The sequence below is a fragment of the Strix aluco genome, chromosome Z, assembly GCF_031877795.1.
Source record: "Strix aluco isolate bStrAlu1 chromosome Z, bStrAlu1.hap1, whole genome shotgun sequence".
NCBI lineage: Eukaryota > Metazoa > Chordata > Aves > Strigiformes > Strigidae > Strix > Strix aluco.
Window position 1 is genome coordinate 24,383,074 of NC_133971.1, and position 20,169 is coordinate 24,403,242.

Here is a 20,169-nt window from a genome sequence, read left to right on the forward strand (position 1 = left end):
CACACATCACATGAAGCCAAACCATGGCCTTTAGGCTATTCATGGCTCAGGACAGATCCACGGTATTAGTTATGTGACTGTATGAAGTGCTTGAGCCTGTACTGACATGTCCTCCTGGGCAGGATCCAGTGCAGTTTGAAAGTCTCTATGGAAAAAGTCCCATCTTGTTTTTCAAGCCTGTGAGTGTTCATAGCCCAGAAGCAGGGCTTTTGAGTTCAGCGTTTCTCACCACGAGCTCAGGATAGATGGCAGTCACATTTGAAGTGATCTCTTCATTTTAAAGCCCTACATTAGCTGGGCAACAGATTTTATTAATGAAGGTTTTTCTCATTCATTTTACACGCTAGGATATGTAAATGTCAAAATGTATACAAATGTTCACGTGTTTGCCTTTTCCTCTTTGCAGAATCACTCTGCCTCTATGACTGAAGTAACCTGAGATGGAAGACTGGCGACCGAAGCTATTTTTTATTACCCTCCAGTACAATAGTCCCAAGACACACAGTTACTAAATGTCTAACTGTGATGACCAGTATTATGTCATGTCTAGTTAGAGGCTAATGTTTTGTACTTTTTTTGTATGAGGAAGTGATGTAGCTTGCCCTGATTTTTTGTCAGCTTTAATATTATTATGCCAGAATTTAAAAGCAAAATGGAAAAAGAACAAAAAAAAACTTTTCTTGTTTGAAGTGTGCACTGAGGAACTACATCTATGGAATTGTTGATGTTGTTATGTGATATTTGTACACAATTTTTTTTCATTTTTGAATTTATATATCTTGAAAAAAAAATAATTCACTTTTACCTTTTCTTACCATAAGAAGTGCTTCTACCAGTGGGTCAGATTCTGATCTGAGTAAGCTCAGCATAGATCTGAAGTATTTGCATATATTTAATTCAGATTAAAATACTGGTGATCAGAAATCTAACCTGGATGATACTATCAACAAGTAATAAACATCCATCCTTGATTCAGTGAGCTACTTAAGCATTCCTTAGCATTATGGACTTCAGTTAGCCATCCAGTTTCCAGACTGGTTGGCAGACTTGAAGTATGTCCTTAAGCATCTTACTGAATCAAAGCCTGATTGTTCTGGTGTGGGTGATTGTGCTAGTTATTGAAGAATAACTAAAACAACGTCCTCAGTCTGCAATATATACAGACTGGACATGAAAACTTATAGTAGTAGCTGATAGCATGTGAGCTGACTATATCATCTCCCTAGATCTCCATTCCTCCCCTAGGCCCAGCTAAAGCTCCCAGTGAAACCTGGCTTCAGGAATTGACTATGGGGATATACAGCCACCACTGTGGAGCTGAGGCTGTGCTTTGTGCTTTAAGTGTTTCATAACTTCATCATAGATTTGTGGGGTAACTAGTAACACTGGTGCAAAGGAAAAGCGACACCACTTCTCCAGTGGAGTGGCATTACTTGGCATTCAGATTGGCATCACCAAGAAGCCAGTTTTGCCCCAGCAGTGTAGTTTTCACTGAGGGGCTTTGGCAAGTGAAAAAAAAAAAAAAAACAAAAAAACCCACAAAAAAAACCTGACATGGTCTGTAGTAGCAGTCTGTATTTTTGTAAATTCTGATATAGAATTTATATCAAAACTGCTATTTTACAGTTTAACAACTTTAAGAAAAAAAAGACAATGAAGTGTGGGTTGGGGGTGGGGGAAAAACAAAAAAGAACCAATTTACAATGGCTAGAACTGGGGCAAAGGCTTCATTACATGACTTTTCACTGTTTCTAGGATTTTCCTGCATCTCATTCTTCTAGCATGGTGATAACTGCTGTGTGTCTCCTTTAAAGAATGGAGCCTCTGTCTGTACTTTTACTGGAATGTTTACCTCACATTTCCATGTTGGTTCTTCTTGGCTTTTTTTGTATATTTTTTCCAAAACAGATGCAAAAAAAATTAACAAAAAACCAAAATACGCCGTCTGGTCTCTGTCATTTCCCTGTGACACAAAGAAAACGCGGGATGTCTGTTTGTGCCTGGTCTTGCAGTGTTTCTTCCAGGTTGATATTTTCTTCTGACTCTACTGATATCTGCTTCAGTCTTAGGATTCTAAGGATCAGACTTGGGCTATGCAGGCTTTTTGTGAGCATGAGGAATCATCGATAGTGTTCTGGGTCCCTCACTACAACTGTGACCCAAAATCTACAGGGAAAAGGTCTGGATGACTGGTTAGATGAAGCTAGACCTATCTCACATATTCACTGCCTCTCCCCTTGGCTAGCTCTATGTGTTTGCTACCATTTTGGATTTATAGGACCCTCAGCCTTTTCTGGTTGACAGATGACCCCCTGCACAGGACATTTAAACCTAAGATCACATTTGCTTTTCCCAGGTACCTTTCCCTTCAAGAGCAACGTCTGTACACCTCCTGGAATCTGTGATGCAGCAAAAAAACAGTCTTTATGTAGCCTTTGGATTATTATCCATCCTTCTCAGCTGGATGGCTGTGGACTCTCTCTGCACCCCAGCTAACTCCCATCTGACAGGGAAGTGGGTGCCCCTGCAGAGCTGCTGTTCTTGATCCTCCCAGTGTGCGTATTTTGATCCTGGGCTGTGCAAAGGCTCTGGAATGTAACTCTTGGAATCCAGAAAACCACCCGCCCCTGTCTTAATCAAGTACCTGAATGGAGGGAAAACGGCCACATCTCATGGAAACCAGAGGTCAGCATTAGAAATAAAATGTTCACCCTCCCCCAAACTTGTCTGGGTAGACAGTGCTGATGCCCCCAGAGGCTGGCAGATGTGGTGGTGGAGGGCAGCCTCCTCAGCTGGTTGTACACGTGCAGGAGTCTCTTCGTAGTTCACTGCAGCTTTCTCTCATTCATGGAGACACCAGTCCACCCAGTCCGGATCCTAGTCTCTCTGTTAAGAAATGCTGTCCTAACCTGGCTTCTTTACATTTTTGATCTTCTCTACTGGTTCTGCCTAAAACAAATGAGGATCAGCCCTCCCACAAACTGCGTGGGGGGGCTTTTATTTTTTTATTATTGAATTCAGTAGAAATTAGGTACTTTCAAATGCCCAAGGATCAAAAAAATCTGTTTAAGCACCTAGAAGTCATAGCCCTTCCATGGCACAGGTGTTCTCTCCAAGACTTTGATCTCATTTCAGACTTCTGCTTTTTCAGCTTGTTACAAGCAGCTAAAAGTTTTGCATCTCAAACACCTGTGTCTGATCTTCCCTTATACTTTAGTCCCTGCAGCTTCTCACACAGGTGTGCTGACAGAAGCATGAGGTTTGCACCTCAGAGGGACTAAGTATCTGAGATTAGGAAAATGGCAGTTTGACTCAACTCAGACACAGCCAAACACCGGATGAGGCAGCTGTCATGCTCCTTTCTTGTCTATCTTCTCTTTTTCAGACCTTTTTTTCGCTCTTCTGATCACATTACATGAGCTACAAAATTACATACTGGGAGAGACAGAAAATGGGGGGGATAAGCAGAAAGTGCAACTACCACTGAAAGTGTTTTTTTAGATAATGAGTACTAAGAGGAAACAAGGGGGTGTAAGTATCTCTCCTTTGATGGAAAGAAGACATAATTTCATTAAAAAATACTTCCAATTCATTGCTCCCAAACAGCCCCTGAAGCAGGCAAGATAAGCTACAGGGAAGGGATTTGTTAACAGCCAGCCTTCCACAGTGACCAGCGAAACATCCCCAGTTCCCTCACGTTCACACCACAATGGAACATGTCGTAGTACACTTAAGCTATTCTCTTAATTCCCCAGGAGTCAAAAGGAGAAAAGAATGGGTTTCTTAAATTTCTTCAAAGCTTCAAGTGCTGAAAGCAGCACTTGAGAAGTTTGCTGAATAAAGAAACTGAGCACTGTAACAGAAAAGCAGCAGTTCCTAAGTGTACTTCAGGTATTTGTAAGTTAAAAGAAGCCAGGGGAGTTAGGGTTCAGGAGAACAAGTGGTCTAACCAGGGTATTCCTGGATCATTCCCAGAAATATCATACATACAGAATCTAACCTCACTGTAAACAGCCTGTTTTGTAGAAAACATTCACAAAGTACCTACCACACGTTTCTCCGACTGTTGCATTGATTTTCTTGCCCTCCTGATTTCACTGCTTGCCTCCTCTGATTAAAAGCAAACCTACACCATTACACGGACAGAAAAACTAACATACAGCCATGTTTTACCATAGCTACAAAAAAACCTAACAGCTAACCTGTAAGAAAAACTAGTTAATAGCTATTAGAAGGAGCAACAGAATGTATAAATATAAAAACTGAGTCCTCTGACAGAAATGGAAGAATTCTACAAGCTGCCTTGATGACAGCTGTTTTTATAGGGCTGTTGGAGAGTTTACCATTACAGAGTTATGAGACTTCAGAATTCCTCTTGGCACTATCTTCATGTAGTAATTTTGAGTAGAAAAGCATTTTTATTTTAAGATGCCACCTGTGATGGCTTTCAAAAATGTTATTGCTGACAGGGTCTTCTTTTCAATCCCAAGGGGGAAAAAAAAAAAAAATAAAATGTTGGCTTACCTCCCCCCTCCTTCTCCAGGAGTTTGCTGGCCCTGCTAGCCTTGGTGGCCAACTTGAACAGGGCGCCTGACACAGCCAAACTTCACTCGCTAAAGCCCATTACAGAGTCCAGAAGCAAAGACAAGAAGTTTAAGAGGTGCAGGGAAGAAACTGGGGAGTTGGTCCCCACCTGTTTATCCCCACTGGATTCTCTAATTGTTGGACAGCACAGTAAAGGCCAGAAAGCATACATGAGTGCCATCACTGACTACATGGTGTCACTGTTTCACAAGGAGGACTTGTTTTTTTTCTGTGATTCTGTATAAAAAAACAGAAACAATGAAACCCAAGGACAACTAAGAGAACTTTTATTAGTGATATTCCTATATTCAGTTGCTACCACAATGAAAGGGCTCTGCTTCTGCTCTGCAGTCCTGCCTCAGGAACACAAGCAAAGCAAAGTGATGCTTTGTGGTGCGACTCACTGCTCCCAGGTAATCTTCACGTTTGGGGGTAGCTCTGCAGCACACAGTTCATCAAATTTGGACACATCCTTCACAGGAGTGCTGTAGAAATTCAAGACATCCCCAGCACTGCACATCAGGTGGAGCTGTGAATTGGGGACAGCATGACCAAGTTCTGCTGCCAGCTGCGCCAGGAGGCGATACTTTAACCTATTTTCTTTGAGGGGTGTCTGCTGCCAATTATCAGGCAGTGAAGGTCCAAAAATCTCCCTGATGTGAGACTCAAGGCAGCTCTGTATATCTGCTGGAGGAAGATAGCTTCTGCTGCGTGGTGGGGGACAGATCAGGCTGGGTTCACTTTTCTCTTCTTGAATTATTTTCTCTGCTTCTACTTCTTTTTCCTTCTTCCTGTTGACACCAGACAGAAGTATTTTCAGTCTCTGGGCTACTTAAGACTGAGTCAGAGCACACTTCTATACATAGCCTTTTAATATCGGACTCGGCCTAGCCTGTAGACAGTTTATGCATCCTGTGGACAGAGCAGGTTTGTTATGCATGCACAACAAAAACGCACATGCTAAATGTTTGGTTTTGCCCCAAATGCTGCTCACAACATAGGCTGTCTCTATACAGCAACCACCTGCCCAGATTATTTTATTGGTCTGAGTGGAAACAGAATTTGAACCAGATTTATGACTTGTTTTCCCAGTTACAGCTCCATTTTCGAATTTGCTGTGAAAAGGAAGGAATAACAAAAAATAACCACGACTACAAAAAAAAAAAAAAGACTAGTTTTAACTAGAAAATTGAAGACTATCTCAAATTGACTTGCTCATAGGCCACAATCAACAATACAAGCATGGTTCCCCTGAAAGTTATACAGAAACGATGACTTTCCATTGCCACTGTAGTACTGCCCTGAAACACCTCTTTTTTCCACACCTAGAAAGATCGTTTACCACAACAGCATTAAAAAAACCTAACTCCGCACCGTCACACCCGCCCGCTGGCGGGGCACCCTCCTTGGCAGGGACGCGATGAGGGCGCTCGCCGCACGCCCCGAGGCCTGCGGCCCAACGCGCTCTGCAGCACGAACACCGAGCCCTGACGGCGGCGGGTCTGAAGGACCCCGGCCGCAGGCCCCGCCCGGGGAGGCAGCGGGGAGAGGGGCGCAAAACCGCCAGCGCCCGCCCCCGGGAGCCGCTCCCCCCCCCAAAGCACCCCGCGTTACCTCAGGCCGCCCCAAAACGCCCTGCGCGCCGCAGCGCCGAGGCCTAGCCGCCCGCCCGCCGCCCGCAGCGCGGCAACAACCGCCATCTCGGGGCACGCCGAGCCGCTTCCCGGCAGCCCGCGGGGCGTGACGTACTTCCGGCTCGCCGCGCTGCCTCACGGGAACCGCGGCGCTGCCGCGCGGGACCGAGGGCGCCCGCCCGTTAATGGCGGCCGTCGCCCCCTCAGTCCGGGGCGGGCGGTCACCGCCTCACCAGCGCCACGCCCCCGCGGGGCGGGTACGGCAGGGGCCGTGCCAGCAGGCGTGGGAAGGAGGTTTGGGAGCGGAGGGTGTGAGATTAAAAGAGCATAAAGTGGGGACATATGTCATCACCTTCTGCAACTTGAGAGTCGCTGTGTGGTTTTGCCAGTCGCAGACTCTTGGCAGCTGTCTTGGAGGTTTTCATCCCGTTGCTGGTGCTGTCAGCCAGCCCGTTTTCACAGGGAGTTTGTTCTGTAGGCCACGTTTCTGACCCGGATATGCAATCATATGAGAACATCACTCTTCCTATTTTTTAAAAGGATTGTTCATTTTTAAGAACAAGAAATAACGCTTCATCTGTACACACAGCCTTGCTTTGATTCATGGTAGTACGTTCAGCAGACGTCCGCTTGCTCCGGTCACAAATGTCTCTGTCAAAGGGAAACATGAGGAGTCTGGGCACAGCTGCCAGCTGCATCAGGCACAGCATGTGTGATAGATGTCCAGCAAAGGAGCAGGAATTATTTAGCAAAGCTACATTTTAGTTTCATAAAGTGAAGAGGTTTCTTTTGACAGTTTGGAGAAACGTTTTTTCCACTCTTAAGTTTTAAGAGAAGCAATCTACATAGATCAGAAGATCAGTGGGATGCTTCTCATCAGGAGCAGGGGTTTATTTGAACTCAGGTGCTCGGAGACCTACAGGACCACAGCTGAACCAGAAAAGAGGTGGTGTTCCTGATACTGGTATCGGCCTCTAGAGTGTTAGCAAGTCTCCTGCTCTTCATTCATGGTCAGTACAGGCTAAATGCATGTATTAATTATGCAGTGGTTGGATCCCTGTGAAGGAGTTTGGTTATTTATTGCCTCTGTGAAAGACTGGTTAGTAATGCAAAGCACACAAGGAGGTTACAGGTCAGTGATTTTGCCTGTTTTCCCTCTCCTTGCTGGCAGGAGCAGTGGGTGCCGGTGACTGGAGGAGCAGCCTGCAGAGCGGGGTGGCTCCAGCTGCGCAGGCTTGGTCTTGGGTGGCCCTGAAGGGAGAGGTGGGGCATCTTCTGGGTTGTGTGGTCTTTGCTGGTTGGCGGGCTGCTCCGAGGTGTTGCTAGTTGATTGGTGTAGTGTGTTGCCAGGCTAATACTCTTGCATATTCTTATTTACTTAGGTCTGCTATTTCTGCCACTTATGCCTTTTTTTCATAACAGCTGTCTCATTGCGCTTCAGCTAACAAAGCTTACATCTCTAACAGGTACATAGCAATATACCAAAGGTCAAACTGTGGGCCTTCAACATCAACCTAATTATTCAAGCTATGCCAGCAGGGTAGGCCAAGATGCCTCCTTGCATGTTTTACGTTAGTTATTGTGGAAAATACCACTGTAAAAGCGCTTTGGAATAATAGTTTTTGCACAGCACCAACTCAACCAGTGCAACCCTAACTCAGTGTATAGCAGCCTCATTACACCAACCATGATTCTCCAGAGAGAGGACAAGATTCTGAAGGTGTGTTATTTATCTGTGGCTTGAGTCCTGTGCACTGCTTGCCATATACATCTCTGAAGTTTTCTCAGTGTCTGTCAGACTTCTGTTAGGAGGATTAACCTCTCCAGCTGTATCACTATTGGATTGTTTCCCTTTTATCTCCTCAGGGTTTCCCAAGCTCACCAGCAGTAACACTTTGTGACTTAATCTTTGGATAGGCTACTAAAAACCACAGATGTGTGAAAGAAACTGTAAAGTTTATACAGAAAAAAAATTTGTGAGATAAAGATTAGTTTTCAATTACTGTTTTATTCCCATGATTGAAGACACAGTCAGGTTTTGTAATTCAGATTTTGGCTGCAAAATGTGGTAAGGGGCAAGGGTATTTATTTGAATTGATAGGGAACTACTTAATCTGCCTGCTAATCTGGGGTTAGGTTTAAACCAGAGGGAGAACAGGTTCATGATTCATTGGCAGCTGTTGTCTGTTGTATGGAAAGAATTCCCCTTCTTTGGAATGGGCAGATGAAACAAGAATATTCCATCAGTAAATTGTGGGAGTGAAGGATGGAGAGGAAGCTAATCCATTTTATCCCCAGTTTTGTTAAGGGTAAGGGAAATTAGATTTCTTTGTTTTTCTTTCATTTCCAAACATCTTCCACCTTGTGAAGAGAGACAGGACGAAGGAAGGTTCCTGTGCTTTCAGTAGGTATAGCTGGCAGTGAAAAGTGACTGCATGGCAGCTGTGTCAGTCTTTCCAGACATGACATACTGTCCCCTGCAAGCCAAACTGTTGATCTGAAAAAGAAAGAAAAAGGAGGGGAAACCAGTTAGCTTGGAGTAAGAAAGACAGATGTGGAAAGACAGCAGGAGTAACCAAATGAGGCAAAATTAAGAGGATAACATCCCTGGTCAGCCTGAAGCACCAGGAGGAGTGGGGACAGAGGAGATGTATTGTCACCTTCCTTCGTGGTGAGCAGAAACTCTCTGCACTGGGAGAAGGCCTCATACCTGTGCCCGCTTGCGGAAAGCCTCCTGTGCAGCCTTCTTGTTCTCGCTTTTGCCCACCCATGCTGCCAGGGCAGAGGCTTGCAGGGCTCTCCCGTATGAAAAGGTCAGTTTCCAAGGCTTAGGCAGAGGGGACTGATTCATGGCGTTCAGGTTGACAGAAGCCTCCTCTTCACTCTGACCTCCAGACAGGAAGCAGATTCCTGCAAGAAAGAGGTTTCAAGGCTTAGAAATGGAGTGCTCCAGCCACCACAGTCCCTGACCTCTACGTGCCAGAGGAGCAAGCCTGTCAGATGTAGGACCAAAGCCATCAAGAGTGACAGTGTGAATGGATACATAGGAATGAGTCGGAAATCACCAGGAACGGCAGCAGGAACGGTGCGGAGAAGAGTAGTGACAGTTGCTACGGCTACATCCTGAGGGGTGTACTTCTTGGGGCAGGAATGCCCAGCCGTCACCATGTTGGGTTTCAGCAGTGTCCCTTCAAGGTACACATGATGATCATTCAAGGCCTTGTAGACAGCAGCCAGAACCTGAAAACATGAGGGTTGAATACAGACCTCTGCTCAAATCTTCACCTCAACCTGCTGTGGAAAGACAGCTTATTCCTTGGGAGTGTGAGAAGATCAAATTGAACTTTGCCTTCTCATGCAATTTATCACAGGGGTTGCAGCCCCAGAGACATCACTACTTTTGAGATGACCAGTATACCACTCCCAATATTTACGGGATTTGTCCCTGCAAACTGAACTACTGAAAGAGGGGTGGTTTTGCTCCCAATGCATCTTTTTGAGATCAAGAATGCTTATATTGTCAGTTTGAGTGGAAATCCAAAAGCATGGATTCTACTTTCTCATTTGCTTTTAACTCATTACTTGACCACAAGCCACTCTTTAATCATTCCCAAAGCACTCATTTCAGTGATACAGTTATGAAGTACCTTTTTGGTCAAAACTCTCTGACATATGTGAATGCACTCTGTGTAAGATTAGCTACTGATTTGTGAAGGGGAGGAGAGGGGCAGGAATCTCTTACCTTTTCTGTGACATACTGACAGCGCTGGAGATCATGGTCTCCATCAGGCAAGATCTCTGGCTCCACAATAGGCACCAAGCCATGCTAAGAAAAGAAAAACAGGGAGATCTTTGGGGGTGTGGAAGAAAAACTGTCCTTGTTGTCTATGCTAACTTTGGTGGTATTCCTTCTTGCTGCACTGCCCTCTTCCTCATCTTTCCCACAACCCTCTCGGAGATCTGCCCTTCAAGATACCTAGCATGTTATCGGTGAGAAGGGGCAACAGCATCTCAGGAAAGGTTGCTGGAGGATAGATACCTGCTGACAAATGCTGGCATAGCGTGCCAATGTGTTGGCATTCTCTTGGATGGCGAGTTGAGAGGGTGTTGTGCTGGTGATCTTCAGCACTGCACGCCACTTGCCAAAGTCAGCACCGTCCTTCTTGTACTGGGCACAGCGCTCAGCCAGTCCGTCCAGCCCTGCAGATGAAAGAAGAGTGCTTCACTGAGAGCAGTTCTTCACAATGTAGCTCTGAAAAGTACCATGACACCAGCCAAGGCTGCGACTCGGGTGAGTCACCCCATGGCTTTTGCTGCACCAGGCATAGCTTAGGCTCCTTAGAGCTCTCCTTACCTTGGATGGTGGTTTCTCCATTTGTTCCTGCTAGGGGTGCTGTGCCTTTATCCAACTGTGGAGACCAGGAAACAGGAAGGGTTACAGAGGGATGGCGATCAGTCCCATCCTTATTTTCTTACCCATGGCTAGTCTGTCTTTGCAGGCTGACTGTGAGTAAAGTATGGGGCTGAACACGGTAAAGGTGCAAAGAAGGGAAATGTTGGAGCAAAGGGGAAGAAAAGGAGTGAATTGGGTAAGAGGAAGGGGCAGTGTGTAGATGGCTGCAGGGAATGGCTCAAGAGCTCTGTCAGATGTGGAAAAGGACTGGATTTAGGTTACTGCATGGATGGATTTAATTGCAGTGAATGGTGAGCAGATGGGAGTTGGTGGATGCAAAGTTCCTGCATCAAATGCAGATGTGCCCTTGGTTAGTTGTACAAAAGCAATGCAGAGAATGGTGGCAGAGATCCTCCAGTGTTTTTAAAAACAAGCACAAAAGACAAAAAGAAGTGTCTGGCAGGAGAGAGTGTAGCCCCATATATAATTTTCACTGGAGATGGGGTTTGGATTACACTGCCAGCCAGAGATGTACAAATGCTCACCTTTATTCCCACCACAATGCCTTTTTCTTTGATGAGAGCTGGAAATGGCTTTCCACTGCTGTCTTTCTGATAGAGAGTCTCGTGGAAGAGGATCACTCCCCCAATGCTCTGATTGATGGAGGCATCTGAAGAGAAGAGGATCTCTCGGAAAGCCCGGCGATTCTCCTCTGTGTTCTCCACATTGATCCTCTGCAGCCTGTTCCCCATGGTACCTAACGAGGTGGACACAGGTCAGAGAGTTGTTAGGCTTGCCTGGCCTCCTGGTCCCAGTATGTAGTAATGAACTGGGGCTTCAGCTCAGAGCTTCTCTTCTCAGTCCACAGTTTGTCAACTTTTGTTGCTGTAGACGAAGTCCAGCCTGGCAGAGGTGTTCCTGCTCAGTCAACAGTTTTTAAGTGTTTTAATTTATTCTACTGATTTCAAAGATGAAGCAAACTTAAAAGTCTTGGGTACTGCTAATTGATTGATATCCAAAACTCACCTACTGATTCATCTGCAGCTAAGATCCCCTTTCCTGAAGCCACAATCCGCTGAGCAATATCTGAAAGAGCTTTCTTCTGCTCCGGAGACAGCGCTGGGAATTGGTGGGTCATGTTGTCTTATCTGTGGAAGAGAATTACTGTTACAAGCTGGGGGAGACTGTATACACAAACTGTGAATCAGAGACCCCACTCAGGTATTTCTATTGGAGGGCTCTTGGTGCTTGTCTGGACCCTGTTACCACAGACACATGCTCAGAAATCCATTCGAGTTCTTCTTGGCTTGGTGCACCCAGCAAAACCAGAACAAATAAATGCAGAAGACATATCCTAATGCATCTTTCCAGCACCAAAGTGGGAAAGACTCTGCATTTGCATGGGAAAGAGATGGATTTGCCCAGAAGGTCAGTCTGTCATAAAAACATGCACCAAACTAACAAGTATGTTAACTGCTGACTCTGCAGACTTTTTGGTCCCAATCAGAAGAATGCCAGTTATCACATGGCTTACCTTTACACATTTCCTAACAATGCCCTTCTGCCATTCCCTGGCCTGTGTTGGCAGTTATTTGCTACTTTGTGTAGCTGACTTTCCACGCCCACCCTCCTGCCTTGCTTCCTAATTCTCTCCTCCCCATGGCTGCTCTCACAACTGTAGCACATTGCTTACTCTATGTAAGACCTGGGGGTTTAGGGTGGTTCACCACCCATTTCTATCTTCTCAGCTGTGGCAGAGGCTTATCAGCTGCAGATGTCCAGCACCTGAAATCCAGGTTCTGTCTTGTTATGACAAAATGCTTGATCTTACTCAAGTTTTGATTATATGGCATTATATTACAGTTTCTCAGATCATCTGAATAGTCCAAGTTACTTCCCTATGTGTGTAAGCCTGTGAGCCTGAGAAAAAGAAGACTCTCTTCCCTCTGTTTATCATATACTATAGCTAAAACAACACCCAATGTTTTATCAATGGGTGGTAAATCCACGAGATGAATCATTAAAGAAACAGAAAAGATCTCCAATATCAATTTTCCTCCAGAGAGGCAGGCCCCTGACCAGTGTCTGCATTTTCGATTGCCAAACTCAGCCTTAGAGAGGAGTGAGAACATGCCATTTCCTGTTTTACCGTGTGCCAGAGATGGCTAGCAGATATGTTTCTCCATATAAGCATGTACGCGGCCAGGTCCTCCATTCTTTTTCCTAGCATGCAGATACGTTGCCACAGAATCCTTGTCTTATCCTCCCTGCTGAAGGGCCTAATGGGGAGAAATGGTCAGGGGTCTAGCTGCTACTCATGGCAGGGTAACAAGAGTTCTGTGCACCATGCCAAATGGTGCCAGATTTTTTCTGGCAATATGCCATCACTGTACTGTGATAGCTATAAATCTGTGTCTCTGATTTATAGTTGAATGTACTTTGGTATGGGTAATGTTATTGTGCAAGATTCAAATGGCATTGTCTACCAGTACAGACCAGTCAGATGCAGTGTCCAGATGTCTGCTTTACCTTTCTGTGAGTTGTTTGAGACTAGAATTCATCCGATGCAACTTATCAATGGTGAGTCATTCTAGGTATAGAGGGAATTTGAAGGAGTGTGTGATGAAGACTGCATCAGATGACGGAGGGTTCCCTCCTTTTCCAAGCACTGAAATGCCTTGCTGTGCTCCTGCAGAAGCAGGCTTTGCTGATCTCTGCTCTGTATGCCAGACTGTGGCTAGAGCTCTGGGAAGCATCCTTCTACTGTGGTGACCAAAATTCCATCACTCCCCGCTCTCATCCTGTGCAGCCCACCTAAAAGAACTTGAAGAGCTGTTGTTTATGCCGTGCAGCTAATTCAGTTCACCTGTAAACCTCCTCATCCCTCACCTGCTTTCTGTGTCTGATACGTTTCTTAGAAATAGGAAACTGGCTTGTTACTATGATTACTGTAATAACAGTTTGTGTTGTAAGCACTTCAGTCAAAACCATAGCACTGTTAAATAAATTGCTATGCAAAATGATGAGGAATCACTCCAGTAGTTCACAGTCTCCATGGAAAAGACTGGAAAATTGTGATCTGGCAAGAATACAATCTTGTCCAAGGTCAAAGCTAATGAACTGCTAAATCAGTAATAGGATTTCAGAGTTGCAGTTCAGAGGTAATGCTACAGCACGAGTAGATGTATCCAGATAATCTTTAATCCAGCTAGCTGAATTACAAGATCATCAGTCACTCTAGTTATGTTCTTATGGGTATACTTTCTCTCCAGCAATGCGATAAGCAATGAGACTAATGTCTGTTGTATCTTACTTGTTTCCAGTGTTTCCATAAAGATAACAAAGAGACAGTTATCACTCAAAACCAGCCTGCAAAGCAAATTGCCAAAATACGGAAATGCAAGTTTTCAGTGAATAATGCTGCTCTAAGTGAATACTCTGAGAGACTGAAACAATACAGTGTAGTTCCACACTGATGAATTGGAAGACAACAGATTAGTTTCAGTTTCCATGCAAGTACCTCATTGAGTGTGAAGGAGTAGGTGGAGATTTGCCAGAAGACTCCCCCAAATGATCTGTAAGGCCATGGTGAGTGTTTCTCAGCTACTCTGCTGAGCTACAAGGACGAGTAAAATGCACAGTGTTTCTAACTGAAATGGTGAAGACATGAATGCAAAAGAGCAGTTGTAAAGCTGGTGATAGCTCTAAGATCCAGGATGTTCAAGTACCCTTGATTTCAGACTTTATTTTTCTGTGATTCTTCCATGGCGAGCATAATCTCTGAGGATCTTCCTCGCTGAATTCAGAAAGGGTGTCTCTGCTGTAAGGTACTGGTCTGAGCATTTAAAGGCGAGTGGAGAAGTCTTACACTTCAGTAACACTTCATACAGCTGCCTTGTAAAGAATAAGGTCCCAGCACATCCACAGAAACATTAACGTACCCCCCTTAAAGAGCTGGATATGTCACCTTACAGGTCCTGAGGTAAAATGGTTGTGCCCACGCAGCCAAAGCCAGGCAGAGCATTTCATTCTCCCAAGAGCGAAGCCTATTTGCCATATTATTCTGCTTTATTTGTTTAATTTGACAACTTTTCCAGGCAGCAAAAAGCTTGAAAGAACTGTGTTCTTAGCAACAGTATCTATGAGTTGTCCCACCACTAAAGTTTTTCAAGAAATTTTATTTTTATTTACCCAGTTTAGGCTGTGGGCTAGTATCATAGTGTCACAAGCTCAAGTGATTTCACATTGATTTGACATTGTATGAATACAATGTATTCTCTTTGTGGTAACGCTTACATAACATTTTTAAAAAGTGGAAGAAAAAAAAACCCAAAAGAATAAAACTGCACAGAATGCATAAAACCCCCAGCTGTATGGCTACCTTAAGTGTTTGTCAGGCTTCAGCAGTTCCTTAAGCAAACGGAGTTCTTTGTTCAGCCCCCAGCCTGTGACCAGCAGGAGGTGGGGGTGGGAGGAAAGGGGACAGCACAGTTGTAAAAGTAAATATTGCACTGCTGAAGTCTCAGGTTTTTCTCAGCTACCATAATTGTGGACTGCACGGGAAATATCTTCATGTATATCAACACAAGCACTGCATCCTGTTAATAGTGAGAACCAAAGGGCAGAGGCAAGACGAACAGCAGAAGGAACAGTTACATTCCACTTCAGGTCATCTTAGAAACATTAATACTTCATTGACGTCTTTTCTTTCCAACCACCTCAAGTGACTGGCATCTTCTAATCTTACAGAAAATCTCACCTGATTCCTGGTTTGCAGACGTGAAAAGATTGGATTAGAATCTGTAAATTTTTCTCTTGGGTCTCTTCATTACCTTCTTTTATAAAATTGGTTCCAAAAGTGCAGGACCAAACTCTCAAAATATGGTTTGTATCCCATGCGTGTAGCTTTTCCTGTTCAATTGCTAGTAAAAGCCCCTCAACATCATCTCTGACAGTTAGCAATACAAACCACATGTGCATGTTGTTGCACTGTGCACACAGGAGATTCTGCTTCCAAAGAGCAGGGTTTGAAGAAGCAAAGGTTGCATATATAAATAGATAAATACAGTTGATGAGGAGAATTAAAAGTATTCAAAAATTTAGCCCATCACATGCAGGCACAGTGTTGCACCTGACGGGATTTACTCCATGTTTATACTTGTATGTTAAGGAGAGACAGACACATAATGAGTTATACCCCATATATTCTCTTTATAGTGGATAAATCTACTTATTGGCCTCACTTCTCTATGGAGCTCCCTTAAAAAGCTATTTCTAAGTAAGTCTGGTTACTTAGACATTGGGCAAACTGATAGGTTTGAAGGCTGGGCAAGGCTGGCCCCATCCTGCTGACAGAGCACATTCTTATCTAGCCTGCAGATGACACCAAGCTGGCAGGACTAGTTGATATGCTTGATTGCTGGGCAGCCATCCAGAGGAGCCTGGACAGAGGGCGGGAAGAGGCCAATAGGAGCACCATGAAGTTGAGCCAGGACAAATGCCCAGACATTGCCTGGGGGGGCAAAGTCCTGGCAGTGATCCCACCAGGCCTAGTGGGATGGGGGAAGAGCTCTTTGGAGAAGGCCCAGGACCCTGTACAGGCAGCAAGCTGAACAGGGGCCAGCAACGAGGGCTAGCAGCATCCTGTGTGAGCAGGGGTCTGGCCCAGAGAGCAAGGGGAGGACAGGGACTATCCCCCTCTGCTCAGCACTGTTTAGATCACATAGGGGTACTGCATCCAGTGTTGGGCCCCCGCAGTACAGGAAAGACACTGACAAACTGGAGTGAGTTCAGCAGATGCCACTGAGAAGGTCGGGGGCTGAAGCTCTGTGAGGGTAAGGCTGCAGAGCTGGCTCTAGTTCAGCCTCAAGCAGAGATGGCTTTGGGGGCACCTCTCAGCAACCCCCAATACCTACAGAGTGATGATCGAAGAGGCAGAGCCAGTCTCTACACAGCGGCATGTGACAGGAGAGTGAGAGACAGCAGTCATAAGTTGAAACTAGAGAGATTTGGACTGAGTATGAAGAATTTTTTTTCACTATTGGGACAGCCAAGCAGAGGAGCAAGTTGACAGGCTGTGGTGTCTCCATCCTTGGAGGCTGCCAAGACCCACCCGAATAAAGCTGTGAGCAGCCTGGTCTGACCTTGTGTCTAACCCTGCTTTGAGCGGGAGGTTGGACTACTATTACCCTGTGACTCTGTGTGAATACTTGCTCTAGGGAGTTGAAGTGGCAGCTCTGCCTTCTGTATGTATGAAGGAGGTCTGAGGGAAGAACAGCGTGTTTTTCCCTTCACCTTTGCAGTGGGAGTAAAGGTATAGCAAAATGTTTCATTTTTGGATTCTAAAAAGTGTCAAGGGTATGGGAGAAAAATATATTCAGACAGAAGTCTGCAGCAGATGTTTTTGATTGACATAGTAATTTCACCATCTTGATAGGTCCTTTGGGGCATATATGATGGTAAATTGCCTGGTTGGTTTTTGCTCTCTTATGAGGGTGGGAACAAGGGTTTTTTCCATCCTCATGCTCTGTCTAGGGACCTTGCTTCAACATCCTATCTCAAGTGCATGGGACTATGTGAGACCTGCAGTTCCCTGTCCTGATTCCCACATTAGCCTCACAGCTATACTCAAGCCCTGAACAAATGTACCCCTATTTCATCCCTCTAGCAAGAATGAAAGGAGGTTACGTACACAGGGACCTGGCCTCTGCAGTCAGTGCAGAGCACTCCTGGAGCACTCAGGATGGCTAGAGATGGCTGAGGTTAGCAAGAAGCTGGTTTCTTGGAAGTAAATGCAGTCATTAGGGTGAAGCTGCTTCTCTCTCAGGGCTGGCCTCTTCTCAGAGAAGGTAAAAAAACGCTGTCAGACTTGCACAAGAATTCAAGTCTTATAATGCCAGCAGGGGAAGCTGGGTAAAGCAGTGGTGAGTGTTTCAGGTGAGCTAAATAGTTTTGGGTGCCAGGCACATGGGATAGTTGAGAAAGTGGTGGATGATCCCAGACTTGGTAAGGATTTGAGTTTGTTGAGCAGTTTTCTGAAGCTGTCTGTTCACAACTTGAAAGGATACAACCTAATGTAAGAGCAGTTTTTAGTTTCCTGGACTGCAGACTACCTCACATCCCCCTGCCAAAGAATCTTATACACCCTACTGCACTAATGCTTGAGAAGAAGCTGCACAATGAACACACATAATTACACTTCTGTCAGCATTGGTGTTTGTCAGGACCAGCTGCATTCTCCAGTCATTCGCTCTTCTCCTTGCAAAATATAAATTTATGTACTCCACAAGCATAAACAAACACATACAAACCAAAGCAGTAGAAAGCAATGCAGGTATGTTATTGCTCTAGTCCCCTTAGACTAAGGATTCACTTACTCCAGGAGTTCTGAGTGACTAAGCTAAGTTAGAAAGCCAGTGTTAGCAGCAAATGGGTCACATTGGAAGATCACTGCAGAATGGCTGAGTGCTTATTTCTTGCAAGCTGTTCCTGGAACAAAAAAATAAAAACAAAACCAAAAACAACTCCCCAAGCCCACATTAGATAAACACATTGTGTCTCAGCTGCTGATATACATACCACCTCTACCGTTTAGAAATGAAATTATTATACTTACCTGTTTGTGGATAGTGCTGCTGCTGCTACAAGCTTTTGGTGAGGTGGTTGCAGCCGAAGAGACCGGGTCCTTCTAATCACTAACTTTTATAAAATTCTTGACAGGTTTTTTTTTTTTTTCCTCCACTCCTTCATTCTCCCTCCTCCCCAGGCTGGTTGGGGAGATGTCATTGCTCGAGATTGGTCATTGGCTGTCTGACCAACCAGTGGAACCTAGTCTCACTCCTGGTGTTCCTCCCCTTTCCCCTCCCCTCTATATATAAGGCCATTCAGGATGTGGTGAACTGAGGTGTTTTCCAGTTATTTCAAGTTATGCCTCCTCTTTCTAAAACAGACTGAAAAGAAATACAAGAAGAACCATGGAAATTGTTTACAGGGATCTTGTGCATAACTTTCCATTTAGGGTTAGATCTTTTGGAAGCTTGTACTTAGGAAACTACACAGTGCAGGAAGGAAGAGTAGAAAAAAAATGCAGAAACAATGCAACAGATCCTTAATTGACATGAGTTACTATAATTTCAGTGACTTCCTATTTATTTTCCTCACTCGAAAATTTGGCAGAGAAACATATTTTCCAATTAGTATATGGAAAGGCAAAATGTGATGCTTACAGTATCAGGGTTAATGAAGCTGCAAGTTTTGTTTTCCTTTAATGCAGTGTATGTGTGCGAATGATAGTTATCAGAAGAAATATGTCCAGATTGAGGTGCACAAGTGCAAGTCAAATTTTCCACCAAAATCCCATTGAAACACCTACCCATATTACAATTACAGTTAGTCAGTTGCTTAGCATTTTTTTTTCTGTGACAAATGCTAATGCTTTATAAACAGTACATCAGCATTCCAGTTTATATGAAATCACTACAGTTTTTCACTAAATCCAGGTAGATAGACTTGATTTCCCCTCACCCCCCCGCCCCATACTGCAGGTCAGTACTCCTGGAGGTAAGTACAGCACAGGGACTGTTAAGCAAACATCATGCCCTCAGCAACAACACGCTCTGACCTTGGACATTAGCATGTCTTTACCACAAAGACCCAGTGTTTGCCTGAAGAATGACGTAGTTTCTCCATTTGTTTGGCACATGTAGTGACACCTTTAGCCTTTACATGGACACGGTGAGACATGTGATTTCTCCTCTCACTGAGCAACACTGTCTTCATTAGGGCACTTCCTCCTTGAGCCTACCTCTTCTAGAGCTGCATGCCAAGATCAGTGCCTGTAGTAAATCTTAACAGTTTACATGCTGACAGCGGTAGCACTCTGTGACAGTCAGCAGAGAAACCTCTGAAAAATCTGAGGATACAGTCCAGTTGAACGCCTTGCGCTTGTGTTGTTTTGTTTCCTTTAATGTCCTGTTCCATAACTTTTTTGCTGAAGAATGCTGTGGCACATAACATGGATATAAAGCCTTCCCTGCTTTACAGTGTTTGCTTTATATTCCATTTTTGCTATCCTAGCAGAAAGATGAACCCCATAGTGTATTAAAGTTTCTCCACCACAAACAAGAGGCATCTAGTATGGATTAAAAACACTTTTAATGAAGTACATTATCTAAGAACCTCTTGAGACCAAGAAGGTGCCATACTGATGAACTTCTTCAGGCCCACAGAGAAAATTAGAGTTTGAGTCCCATCATTCCTGGTTTGGTTAGAAGTTGTCACAGGTAGGAAAGTACTTGGAAGTGTTCTTTTTCCAGTGTCATCTGTGATATGGTCTGACAGGCTATTAGAGAAAATGTGGGGGGAGTCTTCTTGGAAAAAATAGTGTCTGACATTTAGAAACCACTTCAGATAATCCCCTCCAGCCCACCTTGTGTTCTTAACTCTTTCAGAAGTATATATATGTATTTCCATGTGGGTAATGGCTAGTATGTGCCTTTCTAGTCCTGAGCCAGTATCTGGCACTTCAAGCACTAGGATTACAGATCCTAGCAGAGATTC

At 44.6% G+C, this 20,169-nt stretch overlaps 3 protein-coding genes across 6 annotated transcripts in view; 1 reads left to right on the forward strand and 2 right to left on the reverse strand.

Moving 5' to 3' along the window:
* Positions 1-1,937, forward strand: part of PLPPR1 (phospholipid phosphatase related 1) — a 135,136-nt gene extending 133,199 nt beyond the window's left edge. For all 3 annotated transcript variants that reach the window (XM_074813210.1, XM_074813212.1, XM_074813211.1), the window contains one exon: positions 407-1,937. In XM_074813210.1, coding sequence (XP_074669311.1) covers positions 407-439 — 33 coding nt within the window. In that variant the 3' untranslated portion in view covers positions 440-1,937. The remainder of the gene's footprint in view (positions 1-406) is intronic.
* A 2,917-nt stretch (positions 1,938-4,854) lies between these two features.
* Positions 4,855-6,410, reverse strand: MRPL50 (mitochondrial ribosomal protein L50). The gene is made up of 2 exons (XM_074812186.1): positions 6,199-6,410; positions 4,855-5,375 (listed from the first exon to the last, which is right to left on the reverse strand). The coding sequence occupies exons 1-2, from the start codon at positions 6,282-6,284 to the stop codon at positions 4,985-4,987; spliced, it is 477 nt and encodes a 158-aa protein (XP_074668287.1). The 5' UTR covers positions 6,285-6,410; the 3' UTR covers positions 4,855-4,984.
* Positions 6,411-8,206: 1,796 nt separating this feature from the next.
* On the reverse strand, positions 8,207-18,361 carry ALDOB (aldolase, fructose-bisphosphate B). Of its 2 annotated transcripts, none has more exons than XM_074812379.1 (9): positions 18,227-18,361; positions 11,638-11,759; positions 11,157-11,368; positions 10,573-10,627; positions 10,258-10,418; positions 9,961-10,044; positions 9,284-9,458; positions 8,929-9,128; positions 8,207-8,715 (listed from the first exon to the last, which is right to left on the reverse strand). In XM_074812379.1, the coding sequence occupies exons 2-9, from the start codon at positions 11,747-11,749 to the stop codon at positions 8,620-8,622; spliced, it is 1,095 nt and encodes a 364-aa protein (XP_074668480.1). In that variant the 5' UTR covers positions 11,750-11,759; positions 18,227-18,361; the 3' UTR covers positions 8,207-8,619. The 2 variants fall into 2 exon arrangements, with proteins under 2 accessions (XP_074668480.1, XP_074668481.1); XM_074812380.1 differs by lacking the exon at positions 18,227-18,361 and adding an exon at positions 17,988-18,105.
* Positions 18,362-20,169: the final 1,808 nt, after the last annotated feature.

Bases quoted from the DNA above. Each gene is read 5' to 3' on its own strand.
- MRPL50 (XM_074812186.1), bottom strand. From the start codon at position 6,284: ATGGCGGTTGTTGCCGCGCTGCGGGCGGCGGGCGGGCGGCTAGGCCTC. The intron at 5,376-6,198 runs GTAACGCGGGGT...TGGTGTCAACAG, and splicing joins GCGTTTTGGGGCGGCCTGAG to GAAGAAGGAAAAAGAAGTAG.
- ALDOB (XM_074812379.1), bottom strand. From the start codon at position 11,749: ATGACCCACCAATTCCCAGCGCTGTCTCCGGAGCAGAAGAAAGCTCTT. The intron at 11,369-11,637 runs GTGAGTTTTGGA...CCACCTCGTTAG, and splicing joins AGCTGCAGATGAATCAGTAG to GTACCATGGGGAACAGGCTG. The intron at 8,716-8,928 runs GTATGAGGCCTT...TTTCTTTTTCAG, and splicing joins CTTTCCGCAAGCGGGCACAG to ATCAACAGTTTGGCTTGCAG.